Source organism: Tupaia chinensis, unplaced genomic scaffold (assembly GCF_000334495.1).
Source record: "Tupaia chinensis unplaced genomic scaffold, TupChi_1.0 Scaffold000597_1, whole genome shotgun sequence".
NCBI classification, from domain to species: domain Eukaryota; kingdom Metazoa; phylum Chordata; class Mammalia; order Scandentia; family Tupaiidae; genus Tupaia; species Tupaia belangeri.
The window spans coordinates 4,672,150-4,691,288 of record NW_006160114.1 but is presented as its reverse complement, the minus strand read 5'-3'; the positions used below and the strand labels follow the sequence as shown (position 1 = coordinate 4,691,288).

The following is a 19,139-nucleotide window of genomic DNA, read 5'->3' as shown; positions in this document are numbered from 1 at the left end:
GGAAAGAGTTTGGGTCCAAATTTAGGAATAAGCATATACAAAACAAGAAAACAAACAAGGTGCTTATTAATTCCAGAGATAAGAAAAAGTTCAGAAAGAAAGGAAAGGAAACCAGAGAAAGAAATATGGGGTCATTAGGAAAGTCATGATGAATTTTTACATAGGAAAAAAACACAGAAAAATATGTCATGACTTTACTGACAACCTAATACATGTGAATATCATTTACATGATCATAATAAGCACTGAATACTGATTTACAAAAAAATTATAAAACTTATAACAATTTTATAACTTATAACTATATTTGAAAATAGCAAGCAGCAAATGTATGTGTATGTGTGTGTGGCCAGGGAGAGTGAAGAGTGGGAATGGGTAGTAAAAGAAATTAAATCTTCATTTTTTCATAAGACAAAGTCTATAGATAATTACCTTCATGGAAAGAGCAATAAATAGGGGGCATAATAGTGATGCAGTGATAAAATGCAGCACTCAAGGCTCACCCACATGGGAAAGGTCCAGGTCATCCAGATAACTCCCTGAATATGCCAGGTCTGTGCATGCCCATGATCCTGGGTTACCTGGGATGGGGTGGATCATGGAACCAGGACCTTGTTCGAGGTTTTCTCTCTCTCTTTTTCTCTAAAGAAATAAATAAGCTTTTAAAAATATATAAAAGAAAAGGAAAATTAAAAGTAACAGCATAAACATATTACTAGAAATAAACCCCAAAGGAAAGAGCTAAAAGTTATCTTCCAAGAATGGTGATTAGAAAAGAACATGAGTGGTTATGTTTTACTGTTTATAAACCATATGAACTTATAATGGCTATTTTAAAAAAGAAATAAAACAAAAATAATAAGGGTGTTTACAAAGGAAATTTTATTAAATAAGTTTGCAGTGGGCTGAAGAATGAAAATTGAGACTGTTAACAAGTTGAGTAGTGAAAGGAAGAATGTTGAGAATAGTATAAATACTTGATAGAAAGACAGCATTAAAGTAAGATTGGTAGTTTGCTTGATTATGGTTCTCTAAACAACTACCTAATTTGTTAGTCAATTTAAGATAGGAATGGGCTTTAATGGAATAAAGTAGTTGAGGGGCCAGCAAGCAGTGTAGTAGTTAAGGGCACTGGACTCCCACATGGCTAACTACAGTTTGAGTCCCAGACCTGGCAGCTTGCTCTCTCTCTCTTTCTCTGTCTCTTTCTCTCAAAATTGAAAAATAGTGATAATAAATAAATAATTTTTTGGAGAGTTGTTTTTTGTTTTTTGTTTTTTTGTTTTTTTGTTTTTTTTGCTAAAGGGTGCATGTGCTCGCCAGACAGTTAGAGACAGAGAGACAGAAAGTGAGAAATCACCCCCCGGGGGGAGGGGTGGCCATGCCGCAGTCCCTTCTCCATTGTCCTCTCGGGATCTTGGGCATGCATGCACATGCACCCGGCGTGAGTTTTAAGCCACCTGGTCCGAGGCGCAAACCACAATCGATCGGCTACATGGGAGTCCAGCTACATAGCCATTACGCCAACTGCTGGTCCCAATAAATAATTTTTTTAAAAAAAGAAAAAAGTAGTTGGAGTTAGCTAAAGTGAGAGAGAATTAATGATGTATCAAAGTTTCAGATGTTGGAACTAAAAAACAATGTTAAAAGGTGAGCTTTTAAAAAAATAAAACTATCATTTCTTGTACGGCAGAAGCGAAAAGTGACAGGATCAATGGGTGTATGAGTGTATAGTTATAATTTATGATGAAGGAAAGGATTATTAAAAGACTTTATGTCTGGGAACCAGCACTTAGTGTAATGGCTATGTCGCTGGATTCCCACGTAGTCGACCACGGTGTGCGTCCCGGATCTGGTGGCTTAGAACTCACGCCAGGCGCGTGTACGTGCGTGCCCAAGATCCCGAGAGGAGAATGGAGGAGAAGGGATTGTGGCATGACCATCCCCCTGGGGGGTGATTTCTCGCTTTCTGTCTCTATGTCTCTCTCTTTCTGTCTGGCGAGCGCACGCGCCCTATAGCAAAAACCTCTCAAAAAAAAAAAAAAAGACTTTATGTCTAATATCTTATATTTTCTCACTGGCAGTTCTGGCTAAATTATCTATTGATAAATGAGGTCTTTTTTTTTTTTTTAAAGAATGCCCATTTAATATATATATTCTGTGGGTGCAATACCCATCTTGAGATATAATTGGTGGTGTTTCTGCTTTTTCAATTTTACTGGAAATAAAAGGATTATCAGACTGAAAAGAACATTTAGCTTCATTAATGGTATGATCATCACATTTTTCTTTCTTTTCAGACGATTAAATACATTGAATAAGTGTGCCTCAATGAAACTTGATGTGAACTTCCAAAGGAAAAAGGTAGGTGTCTACACCATTCTAAGACCATCACTTCAATAGCAGAGGCAGCTTGCATTCATAGATTAAAAACTACATGAAACTAAGCAAAATTATGAAATGCCTGACCATCTATGTTTGTTCTCCAAATATCTTGTCTTATCATAGCTGTCATAAATAATTCTGTTATGGCTATGTTGCTAGACTCCCACGTAGTCAACCGCAGTTCGCGTCCTGGACCCGGTGGCTTAAAACTCATGCTGGGCGCGTGTGTGTGCGTGCCCAAGATCCCGAGAGGAGAATGGAGGAGAAGGGATTGCAGCATGGCCATCCCCCCTGTGGGGTGATTTCTCACTTTCTGTCTCTCTGTCTCTGTCTGTCTGGGAGTGCACACGCCTTATAGCAAAAACCTCTTCATAATAAATAAATAAATAATTCTGTTATAAACTCAGATTGAGATCTGAGATCATTTCATTTTGCTTTTTTTTCCTTTATCAGAAATTTTGCATAAAGATGAAATATCTCAACGTTACGGTAATCTTTCAGAACTTTGTTTAGTTGTAAATGCCAGCCCCACATTGGACTCAAATACTCCACACATTGATTAGTAGATTAAAAGAGTTCAGAGAAGGATTGTTGGATCCATGCTAAGTGCCTTCTGGATCATTCTTTCCAGTAACATCATATTTCAATTATGCATTTATTCTCAAGAAGGTTCATTTGATAATAGCATGATGGGACCCACAGACAGTGTGACATCAAGATGCAGAGTCTGCCTTAACTTTCACCATTCTCCCTCTTTGTACTTTTCTCTAATTACAAGGAATTTGGTTCAATCTCAGAAGTCACTGTGCTCCCTCCCCCTTCTAGGGCTTTGCATGAGCCATTCCTATGTTTGAGTACCACTGGAGATTTCAGTTTTGAAAGCTATTCTTTATTGAGCACTTACTGTTTTCCAGGAGCTAGCTTATGTACTTACTATACATGATCTCATTTAATCATTTGAGGTGGGGCTTCTCTGTTTTCTAGACAAGGTAAGGAAACCTTCAACAGTTCTTACCCATGATCTTTCAGCTAGTGACAGAACAGTGTTTTTTGTTTGTTGTTGTTTTTTTATGTTATAGGGTGCGTGCGCTCGCCAGAGAGACAGAGAGAGACAGAAAGCAAGAAATCATCCCCCAGGGGGGATGGCCACACTGCAATCCCTTCTCCTCCACTCTCCTCTCCTCTCAAGATCTTGGGCACGCATGTACACGCACCTGGCATGAGTTTAAGCCACTGGGTCCAGGACTTGAAGCGCAGTCGACTGCATGGGAGTTCAGCAACGTAGCCGTTACGCTAACTGCTGGTCCCAAGCAGAACAGTGTTTTAACCTCAGGCATGTCTAACTCCAAAGCCAAGACTCTAACCACATACTATACTTCCTCCCTTTCTCACTGAATTGATCCTTTTTAGGAAATTCAAAATTAAGAATGCTAATATATTTTTTTAATTTAGCGTTTTCACTATGATAAGTCAAGTATCTGTATATTTTAAAGCACAGAAAACATTTTGAGCTAAAAGAAAGTTTTCTTTTTTCTCATCTATACAGAGAAATCATTAAAGCAAATGGATTTTAAGTCACCCCTCAGTAACCTAATCTTTGAAAATAACTTTAACCTGAATTTCCTCTCTAACATATATCCCCCTCCTCAAAAAAGGAATTTTCCTTTACCTCATCTTAAGAACAATTTGGGGTTTGAGCTAGGAATGAAAGATTTAAGCTAAAGAGGGAAAAGGGTGAAAAACAATGTCCAAAGAAATATTAAACATAAGCAATTTATCCAAGCCAAAGACAAACTTGAAATGTGGGAATAAACCTCCCAACAGCTGTCTGACTGAATAGACCCCTTGATAAGCACACATACTATTTGAAGCATGAGGGTCAGATGTTGTTTTGATTATAACACATGGTTCTTATTAAACTGAACACAGTCATGCCTGTGTATCTAAAGTGTGGTACTTATATGGCTGGTCTATACGGCTGCCTATACAAATCTTTAGCTGTAGAGTATCACAAAAGAAAATGCCAAAAACTAATGACATGATTTGTTTTCCACAAAGTGGAGTGATTGGATTTTTTACCTTGTCACCAGCTTTTTAAAATCCACCATTGAGATAGGCTTGCATAACTTATATTAGGCATTTTGTGTGCTACCTACACAAAAGTCCCTCTGTAGACTGGTCATTGCACTGTTCCGCCTTTCTTAATGTATTGCTTATATTGGATGTAATAGCACATACTCTACAGCCCCTTCTTAGCTTTGGGCCTCACTAATGCATACACTTTTTTGAGAAAATAGGACTTTTCATATTATAAATTGGAAAGTCATGGTCTGTATTTTCAAATAAATAATTCTGACATGTGGTCTCCACCCATCTGTAAATCTCAATAATGACCAGCATACATGGCCAAATCTAATCTACAACACAGAAGATAGTATGCAGCGGCACCCATTTCTGTGACCTGTCTCTTACACAAGTCATCGACTAGTCCTGTATTTTGCTAAATAATAATAATAATAATAATAATAAAATAAATAAATAAAAATAAAGAATAAGAACTAAGATTAAGCCAAATGATCAAAAATAGAAAGTGAGACTTGAGAACTGACCACGCCATGAAGCTTCAACCAGCTTTGGAATTTATATGGAAAAAAATGTGACATTCCTCTAGGTATGTCCCCATTTTAAGTGATCCAAAAGTAGAAGTAGAATTATCATTTCCAATCTGCTGAGGTCCAAACTTGTTTAATTCTGCAGAATATATTTCCCAAATGGCTTAACATCTAGGCCCACAGTTATCTTGCTCTTCTCGGGGCTGTTAGGCCCACAGGTCTTCATGAGCTTGCTTAGCACTTTGTGTTGTCACCAAATGCTGACGCAGGATTTCCTGTCTGCCACGTACTGTCCCTCATCATTGACTCTATGCCACAGATGCAGAAATTGAAGGGCTCAGTCCCTTGCCCAAAGCCACACAGAAATAGCAGAGGCAAGATTTCAACCCAGGGATTCTGGTACCAGATTTCCCCTTCTCACCTTTCAAAGATATTCAGAAATGTAGAACCTGATTGAGCCATGGGCCTGAGACCTGGAAGGGTCTCATGTTTCCTCAGCAATGCATTCCATTGACTATTTGTTTTTAGAAGAGAAATGTTTCTTGCCATCTATACTGAAGTCCATAATTGATGTTTTGGCTTCATGACATTTTGTTTCGTTCTGAAGATTTCGCTGGGCTATCTTAAGGAAACCAAAAAGACAAATAAATGAATATGTTGAAGACTTACTCATAGATTGAGTTGAAAGGCATGCACTTTTGGTTAGGCGTGCACTTTTCTAATACATCACATGCCACTTGTGAGGCACCAGGATATGGCATTGTACCTTCTATAAGATAGTGTCTAACCATTTTGCAGAGAAGTGGTGCTTTAAGGATTCGAGATTACCTTTCTGGCCTCTGCAAGAGTCAAGCAGAGAACGGTGTTCTGAATCATAGCCACACACCCTACTGAAAGACTGACTGCAGCCCAGCCAAAGAAGAATTTCAAGAGAGCCTTGAGGGCAGCTGTGGCTTCAGGCTCTTCATCCCTGTAACATTCCAAGTGGCACATTCCTGCCTCTGAGCAGGCAGACACCGTCATTTAGTTCCAGCTAACTGTAATGGAAGATACACTTCTAAATTTCTAGGTAACTGTGGGTTAGCTGCCTTTTGCAGCTGTAGACTCACATAGGTTCCTATTTCCAGTGTAAAGATATAGCCAAATTCCATTAAAAAAAAAAAAAAAGCCCTTCTTTTTGGAGTGTCTTCTTGGCATCTGTCTCTGAGGAATATATAATTTCAATGAAGAATGTTCTCAAAAGACAAACATCAGAGGCACATCTAAATTAAAAGCTCCAATGCACATGCAAAGCTGCTCATTCGCAGGGGGGAAACTGTTTCTTTTTCATTCTTTCTTATAAAAATCACACTCTCTTCATGATGGCATGAAATACCCTGATTATGGCTAGAGTTTATTGTTATATGACTTCTGTTCGATGTAGCAATCAGAGGCCTAAGACTCCAACCAGGTTGCATATTAAATAAGTAGAGAGAAAGACACATGCCCACTTGGGACTCTTAATCTTTCCTCTAATCCAAGAAGATCTCTCAAGAGAGGAAGAACAGCTTCAGGGAAGGTTCTGGTTAAAGTTACAGTTTTAATAAGGCTCTCTGAAACTATGACCAGAGGCGGAAAGCAACTTAGAAACCATAACTAATTGTCATCTTCCAGCCAGCGCCTTCTGGCCTGAATGCCAGCAGCATTTCAGAAGTCCTGCAGCTGTTCAGAAGGGATGGGTCTTCACCCCTCCAGCCACCACCATCTTTTACACTCCCACATCTCCCACCAAATAAGGCACCTTCTGGTAGCTCTGAACAGCAGAGTCAAATGAGGAAAAAAAAAAAAAAAAACTATATTCCATCATGCACTTGGCTAGAGAGTATTATATCTTGAAATCCAGATAATTATATGTGGATAACCTAAAACCATAGGATCTTTAAGTTGGAATGGCATTTTGGTCATATCTTTTCTAACCTCCCACCCACTCTACAGGATTTACTTCTTAGATGAGCCCCACAATTTACTCTGGCCCCACTTGTAAACTTCTCCACATAAATTTTTTATATCACAAGGCAGTTTATTTCATTCTAGTTACTAGAAAAGTCTTCCACAGAATGAGCTAGAAGTTGAGTGATGTGAATTAGCCCATTTAATTCCAGTCCTTTCCTCTGGAGAAGCACAGAATATAGATTTCCCCTTTCACACAGCAGCCCTTCAGCACGGACCTCTAGAGCAAGAGTTGGCAAATTGGCTGGTCCTGTTTTTGTAAATAAACTTTTGTTGGAACATAATTACACCCATTCTTTTCCCCACAACAATGCAGTTGCCACAAAGACTGTATGGCCTGTCAACCTAAAATATTTATTATCTGGTCCTTTATAGAAAAAGTTTTCTGACCCCTGCTCAACCTAGTACAAAGTTTCTCAAATTATCTGTGGTGAGTGACTGTTTTGATTTGCTTTGTTTTCATTTCCAATCTGCCACACACAGATACTTTAATGAAATTCAATACAAACTGATTTATTAAAAATATGTTTTCAATGATAGAAAATATGAACCTAAATGTTTATTAGACTTAAAAAATACAAAATTTATGGCCATGTAGCCTATTGGTTAAAAGAGCTGGATCCACATGGCTGATTGGGATTTTAATCCTTTCCCTGGCAGCTTGAAAAAAACATACTGGGCATTTGTGTATGTGCCCCAAATCCCTACAAGATAGAGAAATGGAAGAGAAGGAACTGTGGCATGATCACACCCCACTGGGGAGTGATCCCCCTTTCTCTCTCTCTCTGGATATATGACAAGCATATACATCCTCTGACAACTAAAACAAAAATTTTAAGATTTTTAATATAACAGTGAGTTTATTTGCTATGTAATTTTGGCTAGATTGGCAACACTAGTTATAGGGAATAATGTATATTTGTTATTTTTTGTTTTAATCCCAATTGTTATAGAGAATGAGCATATGCTAACTAGAATGAAAGAAAACATGTTAAAGCAGTTTAAAAGCTTAGGTTATTACTTCTTAGCTTTTACTCAAAATTAAGTATGTGGTGACATTTTTTCAAAATTTATCTTTAATCTTTCATCATTAGCCATATCCTATAATTATAAACTCTAATTATCTTTATGTGAAACAATGGATATAATGTATGTAGTATATAAGGTATATAGTATATATTGTATATAGTATATAATGTATCCTTATCCTTATGGTAAGTAAACTAATCTAAACCCTGTTCATTAAGACAAGCCTACCAATTCTGAGCTTATATAGTATAGCCTTGTCAAATGGTGACAACTAGTTTTGAGACTTTCGATTTTGTGAGTATATAATTAAAGACGGATAAGTTTGGGGACTGGCAGCCCCCTGATCACAGGTCGAGTAAAACTGTCTAGGGTTCCTCATTTCTAACCAAAATGTTATTTCTTTCAATCATCCTTCACAGGAGACTATGGTGCTTAGATCCTTGGCCATTCTGGTTACTCTTTTCTAGAAATGTACCCCTTCAAACATGGCACTTAGAGCCCATTATTCCTTATGCATGTGACCAATTCAAAAGACACTGGGCTCTCACCTTCTTAATCTTAGAATCCATGCTCTGATCATGCATCCTAATATTCGTGCCTTTGTTTGGTAGCCATGCTACGTGGTTAACTCACACCAAGCTGAAATCTCCCAGAACTCTCAATACTATTAATAGGAATGGCAATTGAATTAAATCTATTCTATCTTGTACATCTTATAGTTGATTTTGTTAATTAGATAATTATACATGTATTTATTTAATCATATTAAAAGGCTATCCTTCAGTTTCATTAAGGTCTTTATACATCTCAACATTTTTATTCACTAAGAACAATAATTAGTTTTATGTATCACTTAAAGGTTTCTATGACATTTTCACATAGTTCTGTTGATAAACCATGTTAGATGTATATTTTTACCATTTTCATTTTACAGCAAAGAAAAGTGAGTCCAAAAAAGGATGCCTTCCTCAAGATCCCTTAGTGAATAATCTTGTATTGTCTTTGCATTTTTAAAACATGAGTTCTTCTGGCTCATTCCAGCTATTCTTAAAATGGTCATAGTCTTGAAGCATGCCTCCAGAGATTCCCTCCTTCAGGTGCTTTCAGTCTTTGAATCATATTCTTTGGTGGAGTTACTCAACCAGCTACTAACAATGCTACAATGCTGCAGTGCTATAGCACTAAGCACAATTAGCCATCTTGGCCACAACAATAGCATAAGAGCCTTTTGTCAGTTGCCTTGCTAAAATTCTGCCATGTTCTGTCTATAGTATGCCCTACTAAACCAGTGAGATAGAATAGAGTTAGTATCGATGTGTCATTTACTTCTTAAACACATCCCATTTCTAGATTTCTCACATGGTTTATCTCTAGTTTACATTTCCAAATAACTTCAAAAAAATTATCAGACAGGTGAAATCTAATAATCTTTTAAACAATCAGTATACTTCCACAAATACTATTGGAGAGTCATCCATGTGCCCAAATATATAAAACAGAAAACTTAAATTCCAGTGCAATATGGTTTTTATGCTGTAGATCAAAATCTTTTGGTGGGTTTTCAAATGAATTTGGTTGGTTACAAACAACAATTTTAAAAAATGAAACAGACTAAACTAGACTATAAAATATCAGAGTACAAACAAACAAGGATAATTGCTATAGCATGTTTTTGTTTTTGTTTTTGTTTTGGGGGGTTGCTTTAGCATAATTTGTATGCATGCATGTTCTGAGTTGTGATAGGAAATGTTATTTCTTATTGTGTGTTGGTAACAGTAATTTGAAGATCTTGCCCTAGTGAAAGAAGCAAATACAGAGCCATTTCAATACTCTCTAGGAAATACCATGACAGTTCTATGTACAGGGTGATAAGAGAAAATGGGTATTTTTTTCTTTTTCCTTTTGATTTTGTTTTGTATTGCTTTGGTTTTTGTTTGTTTGCCTTGGGTCAAACAATCTAAATACCACAAACTTTCCCTGAACTCTTTGTCTTTTATTCTAGGAGTTTACTACTTTTTCGCATGCCTTGGCTGGGTTGTAAATAACTTACTGTTGGCCAAAGCTAATATAATAAACTCTTAGAGCCCATAGACATAGGCAGGCATTCCAACCCCAGTCTACAGAGGCCAGTTTGGCATCTTTTCTTAACCTAAATAAAGGAGTCCTTATCCAAGTAGTATGTGGTTTCCTAACATCAGTAACCAGGTTTGAGAGAAGGAGTCTGAGTCAATACTAAATATTATAGTTTCTATTTTTAAATATCTATTTATCTTTAAAAGCATATCCTTATTTTGCCTTCTTAAAAACTGTTTACCAAAAGGGCCTTTTCAGAATTCTTAATACCAATTTCTCAGTAGCTTTCTAAAAATGCAATATGAAAATCCAATAAGTGTAATCTTCAGCCTCTCATGATTTCTTCTATATAAATGGCCCTCAGATGCTGATTTCTATTATATAAATCACTGGAAAAGAGGAAGTAGAAAGTAATACAAAGAAAGTAATATTGTGTCAGTACCCCAGAGTCTTGCCTTTTTCCATTTTTTTCCTACTTTTTTCCTGGACTCTTTCACAAAACTAAATTCTCTCACCAAAGCTTTATACTTTTATTTTAAATCAAACATTATTTTTCCACTGTGAACTCAAAAATATGGAATTCTTTGTTTAATTTGTATTTTATTTTTTATTAACAAATATTATATATTTATGAAGTACAATGTGATGTTTTTATACATGTATACATTATAGAATGATCAAATCAGGCTAATTAATATATTTACCAACTCGAATATTTATCATTTCTTTGTGATGAGAACATTTAAGATCCTCTCTCTTAGTTATGTTAAGATATACAGTACATTATTATTAACTATAGTTTCCACGTTGTGCAATAGAGCACCAACATTTATTCCTGCGGTCTTACGAAAACTTTATACCCTTTGGCCAACATCTCTCTTTTCCCCTGCACCTCCTGCCCTCAGCCTCTGGTAATCACCATTCTACTCTTTACTTCTATGAGATTAACATTTTTAGATTGCACATAAAATTGAGATCCTGTGGTGTTTGTTTCTCTGTACCTTGCTTATTTCACTTAGCATAATGCCTGCTAGGTTCATCCATGTTGTTATAAATAACAGAATTTCTTGCTCTTTTAAGGCTGAAATAGTATTCCATTGTGTATATATTTCAAATTTTTTAAATTAATTCACCCTTTAGTGGACACTTCAGTTCTTTCCATATTTGACTATTGTAAACAATGCTGCAATTAACATTGGAGTGCAGATACCTCTCTGGTATACTGATTTCATTTCAGTGAAAACCAGTGGATATATAGCAAAGGGAAATTAAATCAGTGCACCCAAAAAAAAGGTTTTTTGTTTGTTTGCTTGTTTGTTTTGTTTTGTTTGGGAGAGGTTTTTGCTATAGGGCTCATGTGCTCGCCAGAAAGACAGAGAGAGACAGAGAGAGAGAAAACGAGAAATCAGCCCCCGGGGGGATGGCCACACCGCAATCCCTTCTCCTCCATTTTCCTCTCAGGATCTTGGCCACGCATGCAAATGCACCCAACGTGAGTTTAAGTCACCGGGTCCTGGACTGGAACTGTGGTCGACTACATGGGAATCCAGTAATATAGTCATTATGCCAACTGCTGGTCCCAACCATTGTATGGTTTTAGAGTTTTAAGAAACCCCCATACTGTTTTCCAAAGTAGTTGTATTAGATTATTATTTTAAAATACCACTAACAGTACACAAAGTTTCTCTTCTCTCCACATCTTCCCAACATTATTATTTATTATCTTTTTTGATAAGAGTCAATCTAACAAGTGTGAGATTCTGTCTTATTATGATTTTAATGTGCAGTTCTCTGATGCCTAGAGATACAGAGCATTTTTTGCATATATCTGTTGGCCATTTGAATGTTTTCTTTTGAGAAATAGCTATTCAAGTGTTTTGCTTATTTTATTTTTAATTTGCCAAAGTGTGTTTGCATTTACCTGAGAGAGAGGGAAAGTAAGAAAGAAGTCCCCATGGGGGATGGCCATACCATAGTTCCTTTTCCTCCATTTCTTCCTCCTTTTGGGATTTTGCATGTGCACACAAACATGCCTGGCATGTTTTTCAAGCCACCAGGTCTAGGATTTGAACTGCATAGTTGGTCATGTGGAATCCATCTGCATTAACCACCACCCCACTGACTGGCCTACTTCTCCCATTTTTAAATAGGATTATGTGCTTTCTTGCTATTAAGAAGTTTGATATTAGCCTCTTATCCAATGTATTATTTACAAGTATTTTCACCCAATCTATAGGTTATTGGTTAATGGTGCTAGCTGTTTCCTTTGCTGTGTAGAAGCTTTTTAGTTCAATGCAACCCTATTTTGCTGCTTCTGCTTTGGAGTCATATCCAACAAATTACTTCCCAGATCAATGTCAAGAATATTTTTCTCTTTGTTCTCTTCATTTTTCTGCTTTGGATATACAGTTCAACACCATTAATTGAAGAGACTGACTTTTCTCCATTATGTGGTATGGTGTTGGCACTTTTGTCAAAAATAAGTTGGCCATAAAAATATAGATTTCTTTCTGGGCTCTCTCTCCTGTTTTAAACTGTGAAATTCTTATTCAGTCTCTGGCTTTCCACTTTCTTCCACCTTATACCTGAATGTTAAAATTTGTCATTTAGTCCAACCCATCCAGAATCTATTTTTTGAAAGAATAAACAATAATTGGAATACCTCAACAATTTTTGATTATACATGTATTTCTTTTTCCTTGAAAATAGAATACATTGCAGTATTACAGAGAATTAAGGTATATGCTAGGTGTGTAAAAAGGCAGGCAGCTAAACAAACATTGAAAAACGACAAATAAACACTCCTCATGAGTGACTACTAAATGCATGGCCTCTCAGCACACGTATAAGGGCCTAATTTCATCTTATTTTGTAAGTAATAGAAATTTATTCAGAGAGGGTAAATAACTTGCTCATTGTCACAGAGCTCTTAATGGGGTGCCACTGATACTTGAAACCAGGTCTTAAAACTGACTGCCAAAATAGAATAAAATAAAACTTACTTTGGGGCCAGCAGGTGGCATTGTAGTTAAGCCACTGGACTCCTACATGGCCAACCATAGCTCAAGTCCCAGACCTGGCAGCTTGAAAATCATGCCGGGCACATATGCATATATGCCCAAAATCCCAGGAGGAAAAGGGAGAAAGGATTGCACCATCACTGTCCCTCCCTAGTGATGATTTCTCACTCTCCCTTTTTCTGTCTTTCTCTGGCAAGCATACATGCCCTATGACAAAAACCTTAAGTAAATAAATAAACTTCCTTCAATTAACTGTGTGTGTGTGTGTGTGTGTGTGTGTGTGTGTGTGTGTGTGTAATTACTGTGCTTGCCATTGGTTACGATATAAGCATGGGTTGAGTACCTCTTATCTGAAATGCATGGACTAGAAGTATTTTGAAATTTGGCTTTTTCAGAATTTGGAATATTTGCATAAATATAATGAAATATTTGGAAGATGGGCCAAGTTTAAACACACAATTAGTTTATATTTCACATACACACACCGTAAACATATAACCTAAAAGTAAGTGTATACAATATTTTTTAATGTGACCTGTCACATGAGATCAGAGGTGAAACTTTCCTTTTTGATGTCATGTCAGTGCTCAAAAAGCTTCAGATTTTGTAGCATTATAGATTTACAGGTGAGGGATGTTTAACATGTATTTATAAACAGAATAAATACAAATGAACAGAGAATAAATATGAACCAGAGAAACACTCTCCCTGCTCTTAATGAGCTTACCTATAGTAGCTGAGAGTAGACTTTCAAGATGAAGGCATTTAACATGGGAAATTGTAAAAATCACATTTAGACTATGCTATACAAAAATGTTTATATAAGAAAGATTCTAGAAACAAGGAAACTAGCCAGGTGGCATGAGTTTTAAGCCACCGGGTCTGGTATGCGAACCGCAGTCAACTACATGGGAGTCCAGCGACATAGCCATTACTCTAACTGCTGGTCCCAGGAACTAGCCAGGTTTTTACTGTACTAGATCAGAGAGAGACGGGGAGGTCCTAGAGTAAGGGTATGTGAGTAAAGATTTGAACAAGGGAACAAATCTGAAAGTCATTCAGTATGGGATCTCGGAGATACGGGTAGTGAGTCGAAGGAAGGAGCTGATCATTCTGTTCATTTTAGAAGGAAATTATCTGCCTTAAGTCAAGGTCTGTGCTGGGCCCAAGAGTGTGCAAAGGTAAACAAGGCCCTCTCTAGCCTCAGGGAATGCAGACTCTCACCTCTTCAGGGCTGCAAATTCAGGCAGAAACCAGACAAGTAAGGTAAATATGTGAGGCCCAGGGTGTAAACAGTACAATGGTGTGGGGAATGACCTAGGCCAGCAGGAGATGCAGGTCCCGACAGAGACATTCAGATTTGGAGTTTATTTTTTTTTTTGGAGAGATTTTCACTGTAGGGCGCGTGCGCTCGCCAGACAGACAGAGAGAGACATAGAGACAGAAAGCGAGAAATCACCCCCCAGGGGGGATGGTCACGCCGCAATCCCTTCTCCTCCATTCTCCTCTCGGGATCTTGGGCACGCACGCACACGTGCCCGGCGTGAGTTTTAAGCCACCGGGTCCGGGACACGAACCGCGGTCGACTACGTGGGAGTCCAGCGACATAGCCATTACGCTAACTGCTGGTTCCCGAGTTTATTTTTTTTTAAAAGTCTGAATCAGGCAGAGCAAACTGGATTGGATGACCTTCAAATGTGATCTTTAGAATGGCTCCCAATTTCTACTTAAAGAAATTCAGTTGATTTTGCTTTTACTAATACAGGGAAGATATGTTAAGAATCAGACTCAGGAGACTAAGGTAAGGAGGGTTAGTTTTGAGATATATTGACCTTGATGTTGAGAAGAGGGGAGGTGGAAATCCAATCCCATTAAAGAGGTTTCAGGAAAAAAGTGCTTTTTATGGCAAGGTTGAGTTCTTTGTGAGAAAGAGGACTGCAGTGTTTTATATTTAGACTGTCTAGTCAAATGGTAATTACACTCTCCTTAGCAAGGAAGGAAAGATTCAAAAACTATGAAAACATAAAGGAAGAAAGCTTGACAAATTGCAAAGAGGTCCTCCTGCCACCAGGTGGGAAGAGGACATACAGGACAGTGGAAAGACCCATAGTGGTGCCCTAGAAATGCAGCAAGTTCTCAAACTAAGAGGATGGAGGTCAGATGAGGTGGCATGCCAGTCCATCCCGTGCTCCATCTGCCTGAAGTTCCCACTGCAGTCACGCTCCCTGTTGGTGAGCATTTCCCTTTATGTTTTTCAGGGTGACGACTCAGATGAGGAAGATCTTTGCATCAGCAACAAATGGACTTTTCAAAGAACCAGCCGCAGGTGGTCTCGCGTGGACGAGCTCCACACGCTGTTTCCCGGAGGAGACAGAAATGGATCCCCGGGAGGCACTAGGATGAGAAACACGACCAGCAGTGAGAGTGTTCTCACAGACCTGAGTGAGCCTGAGGTCTGCTCCATCCATAGTGAGAGCAGCGGAGGCAGTGAGGGCCGCAGCCTGGCAGGCCAGTACTGTACAGACAGCCCGGCCATGCTGGATGCCCCACTGGTCTGCAGCAGTCTCCCTCAGTCCCCCCGAGACATGCTCAACCACCCTTTCCACCCCAAGAATGAGAAACCCACCAGGACCAGAGCCAAATCATTTATGAAACGTATGGAAACGCTCCGAGTGAAAGGAGTGCATGGAAGGCACAAGGGGTCAGGGCGGACAGGTGGCCTGATGATCAGTGGGCCTGTGCTGCAGCAGGAGCCAGAGTCTTTTAAGGCTATGCAGTGCATCCAAATACCAAATGGAGATCTTCAAAACTCACCTCCTGCTGCCTGCAAAAAAGGCTTCCCATGCTCCAGCAAATCCAGCGGCGAGAGCAGCCCATCTGAAAACAGTAGCAGCGGGGTGAGCACGCCCTGCCTGAAGGAACGGAAATGCCACAAGGCGCACAAGCGAGGTGGCATGTACTTAGAGGACCTGGATGTGCTGGCAGGCACAGCACTGCAAGATGCCGGGGACCAACACCACACACATGAGTTTCACTCCCAAGAGAACTTGGTGGTGCATATTCCCAAGGATCACAAACCAGGAACGTTTCCCAAGGCACTTTCTATCGAAAGCCTCTCGCCCACTGACAACAGCAATGGGGTCAACTGGAGGACTGGTAGTATCTCCCTGGGCAGACAGCAGGGTCCCTGTGCAAGGGAGCCTAGGCTCATGGCATCCTGCCACAGAGCAAGCCGAGTCAGTATCTATGACAACGTCCCGGGGTCCCATTTGTACGCCAGCACAGGAGATCTTTTGGACTTGGGGAAAGACGACTTGTTGCCTCACTTGGATGACATTCTGCAGCATGTCAATGGGCTACGAGAGGTAGTAGATGACTGGTCGAAAAATGTCTTGCCTGAACTTCAAACTCATGATGCATTGGCAGGGGAACCTGGTTTACCCACCTTTTCATCTCCTAATCAGATAGCCTTAGATTTTGAAGGTAACTCTGTTTCGGAAGGTCGGACAACACCCAGTGATATGGAAAGAGATGGGACATCACTTAATGAATCTGAGGCCCCAGGTGTCAGAGAAAGGAGGGATTCTGGAGTAGGGGCCTCTCTGACCCGGCCAAACAGGTAGGTGGCATGCTCTTTTGAAATAATTGTTTGTGCATTTTGCAGTAATTATGCTTTAATTATTTCTTTAACAAACATGAATACTGAACTTACTATCTGTCTGACACTGTTCTAAGTGATATACGTGGTGAGGAATCATTTAAACAGAAATAGGTCTTTTGTATCATGGTGATTGGATCCATGTTAACTCACGTTCATTTCTCCATTCACTCTTTATATCAATCTTAGTGTCACTGAAACAAAATATTGAGTTTCTTATTTGCAAAATGTTATGCCAGGCATGATCCACAGAGAATCATAAAGAACGAAGGCCCTGTTCCTATGCTCAGGCTCCTCCCGTGACCTTGCAACACTATTAATCGATGTGCCTCTGCCCCAGATTTTAAACTTGTTTTACTCCTATGAGGAAATGTTTTATATTTATGGTGTGTTCCTTGTAAGCTTGTTTTTGCTTAAAAATGCTGTTTATGAAACACATAAAAGCTGACTCACAAAGATCAGAAGCACCCTAGCAAATGTCCCTGGGAGGGCCCACCTAGCAGAAATAGTAACTCCGTGTATGATGCTAGATGTCTGGTGGGACAGTGATGTGTCTTGGGGCTCACTCATGTGTCATCACTTTAGGCTTGCTCATCCATGCCTGTCACCGTCAGGTTCTAACTCAGCACCAAACAACAGTGAGAGTGGAGGAGTGGTGGCACTGTGAGCATATTCCACAGGCCCCAAACATTTAAGAGCTCTCCCGGTCTGTCTCTCTCTTTCTGCCTTTCTGTCTCTATCTCTATTCTTCTGCCTTTCTTTGCCTCTGTCTCTCTCTCTGACTATCCATCTCTCTCTCTGATTCTGTCTCTCTCTGCTTTCTCTCTGTCTTTTTTCTCTGTCTCCTCTTTCTCTCCATCTCTGTCTGTCTCATGCACATACACACACCCAATTGCAATTGTTCTCAACTTCAGGAACAAAGGTTTAAACAAAAAAAATAAGCAAAGGTTATTGTATAATTTATTTAAACCACTTAACAAAATTGTCTGTATATTTGTGTTTTCTGTTCCATTTACTTTGTGATTTTCCTGGCTCAGAACCTCTTGATTTACTCCTTGTACATTGGTGATCTATTGCACTTGGTGTCTGACATCTCTGATGGTCTTTCTGGGACAGGCGACTCCGGTGGAACAGTTTCCAGCTGTCACACCAGCCTCAGCCATCACCGGCGTCACCTCACATCAGCAACCAGACAGCGGGCCAGCTGAACCTGCTCCAGCGCCTCTCCCTGCTTCGCCTCACAGCCATCATGGAGAAGTACTCCATGTCCAACAAGCATGGCTGGACGTGGTACGTAGCTTACTCTCCTATGACAGGATCATTTGTTCTAGAGCCGAGTGTGCAGTTGCAAAATATCCAGTATTTACTTTCTTATTTCCAAAGAATCCATTCATTGCCTTCACTGATGCTCTCCTGTCATGACGCTCTGAGTTCTGCCTTGCTGTCTGGGCAGCCTCTGGGCTGCTGCAGCTCTGGAATAATTTAGCCTGCAGGAAGCATTGCTTTATTTGTAGCTCTCAATTGGTTTCCAGGGAAGGCAGTCAGGCTCCAAGAAAGAAAAAAGACAAGTATAGGGTGATTAATTGCAAACAGAGGAATTAAATATAAACTTGCCATAAACTAATTCTGGCAGTTTGCAAAGAAACATCTGTCACTTGTTCCTCCTGGTCTGATACAGAGCTTACGACTTAGCGCATTGATTCATTCAAAGAGTATTTAATTCTTCAAATACGTTTCTGCTTTAATTCATTGGCAAATAAAACAAGAATATGCAGTAAACCTTCTTAATAAGGAATTGACAAAAGCATGTGGTAGACTTGAATGTACGCCTATTATAGGTGATTTGGTAAGCTTGAAAGAAATATAGAATGTGTCAGTAATTGTCCTGTTATTTATTATGTATCTAAAATAATTGAAGATGCTTTTATAAGAGCATTTTAGAAGGTTATAAATTGCATGATCAAATCAATATACGCTTGTGTATTAAAATTCCCTTTAAAAAGTGAATTAACACTGAAGAAGCAAGGACATAGCCAAGAAACAGAATTTATCTTCTCTCCTGTCCCTTCTCCTCCAACCCCAACCAGATTTCTTCTTCCTCTTGTAATGTTTTGATTTATTTTATTTTGTTTGGTTGGGGATTTTTATAAGGGAGTCTTCGAAAAGTTAAAGGAAAATGCATTTTATTTTTTAAAACATGCCTGGATTTAAGCTTTCTTTTATACCTAAATAAACTCATCATATAATTCCAATTTTCCTTGAACTTTTTAAAGTCCTCTCGTAAGTGTTCATCACTTGAAAGTTTTGTTAGTCAAAATTAAAGGTTGATTGGAAGGTTGCTTAACTTACAAACAGAATTTCAAATTCATTCTG

The 19,139-nt window shown here is 38.9% G+C and overlaps 1 protein-coding gene across 3 annotated transcripts in view; it reads left to right on the top strand.

The window, feature by feature from the left end:
* STARD13 (StAR related lipid transfer domain containing 13) overlaps positions 1-19,139 on the top strand; it is a gene marked incomplete at its 3' end in the record, with an annotated part of 454,133 nt that overhangs the window by 417,552 nt on the left and 17,442 nt on the right. For all 3 annotated transcript variants that reach the window (XM_014591552.2, XM_014591550.2, XM_014591551.2), the window contains 3 exon segments: positions 2,301-2,364; positions 15,367-16,727; positions 17,883-18,056. In XM_014591552.2, the coding sequence (XP_014447038.1) occupies positions 2,301-2,364; positions 15,367-16,727; positions 17,883-18,056 (1,599 nt within the window).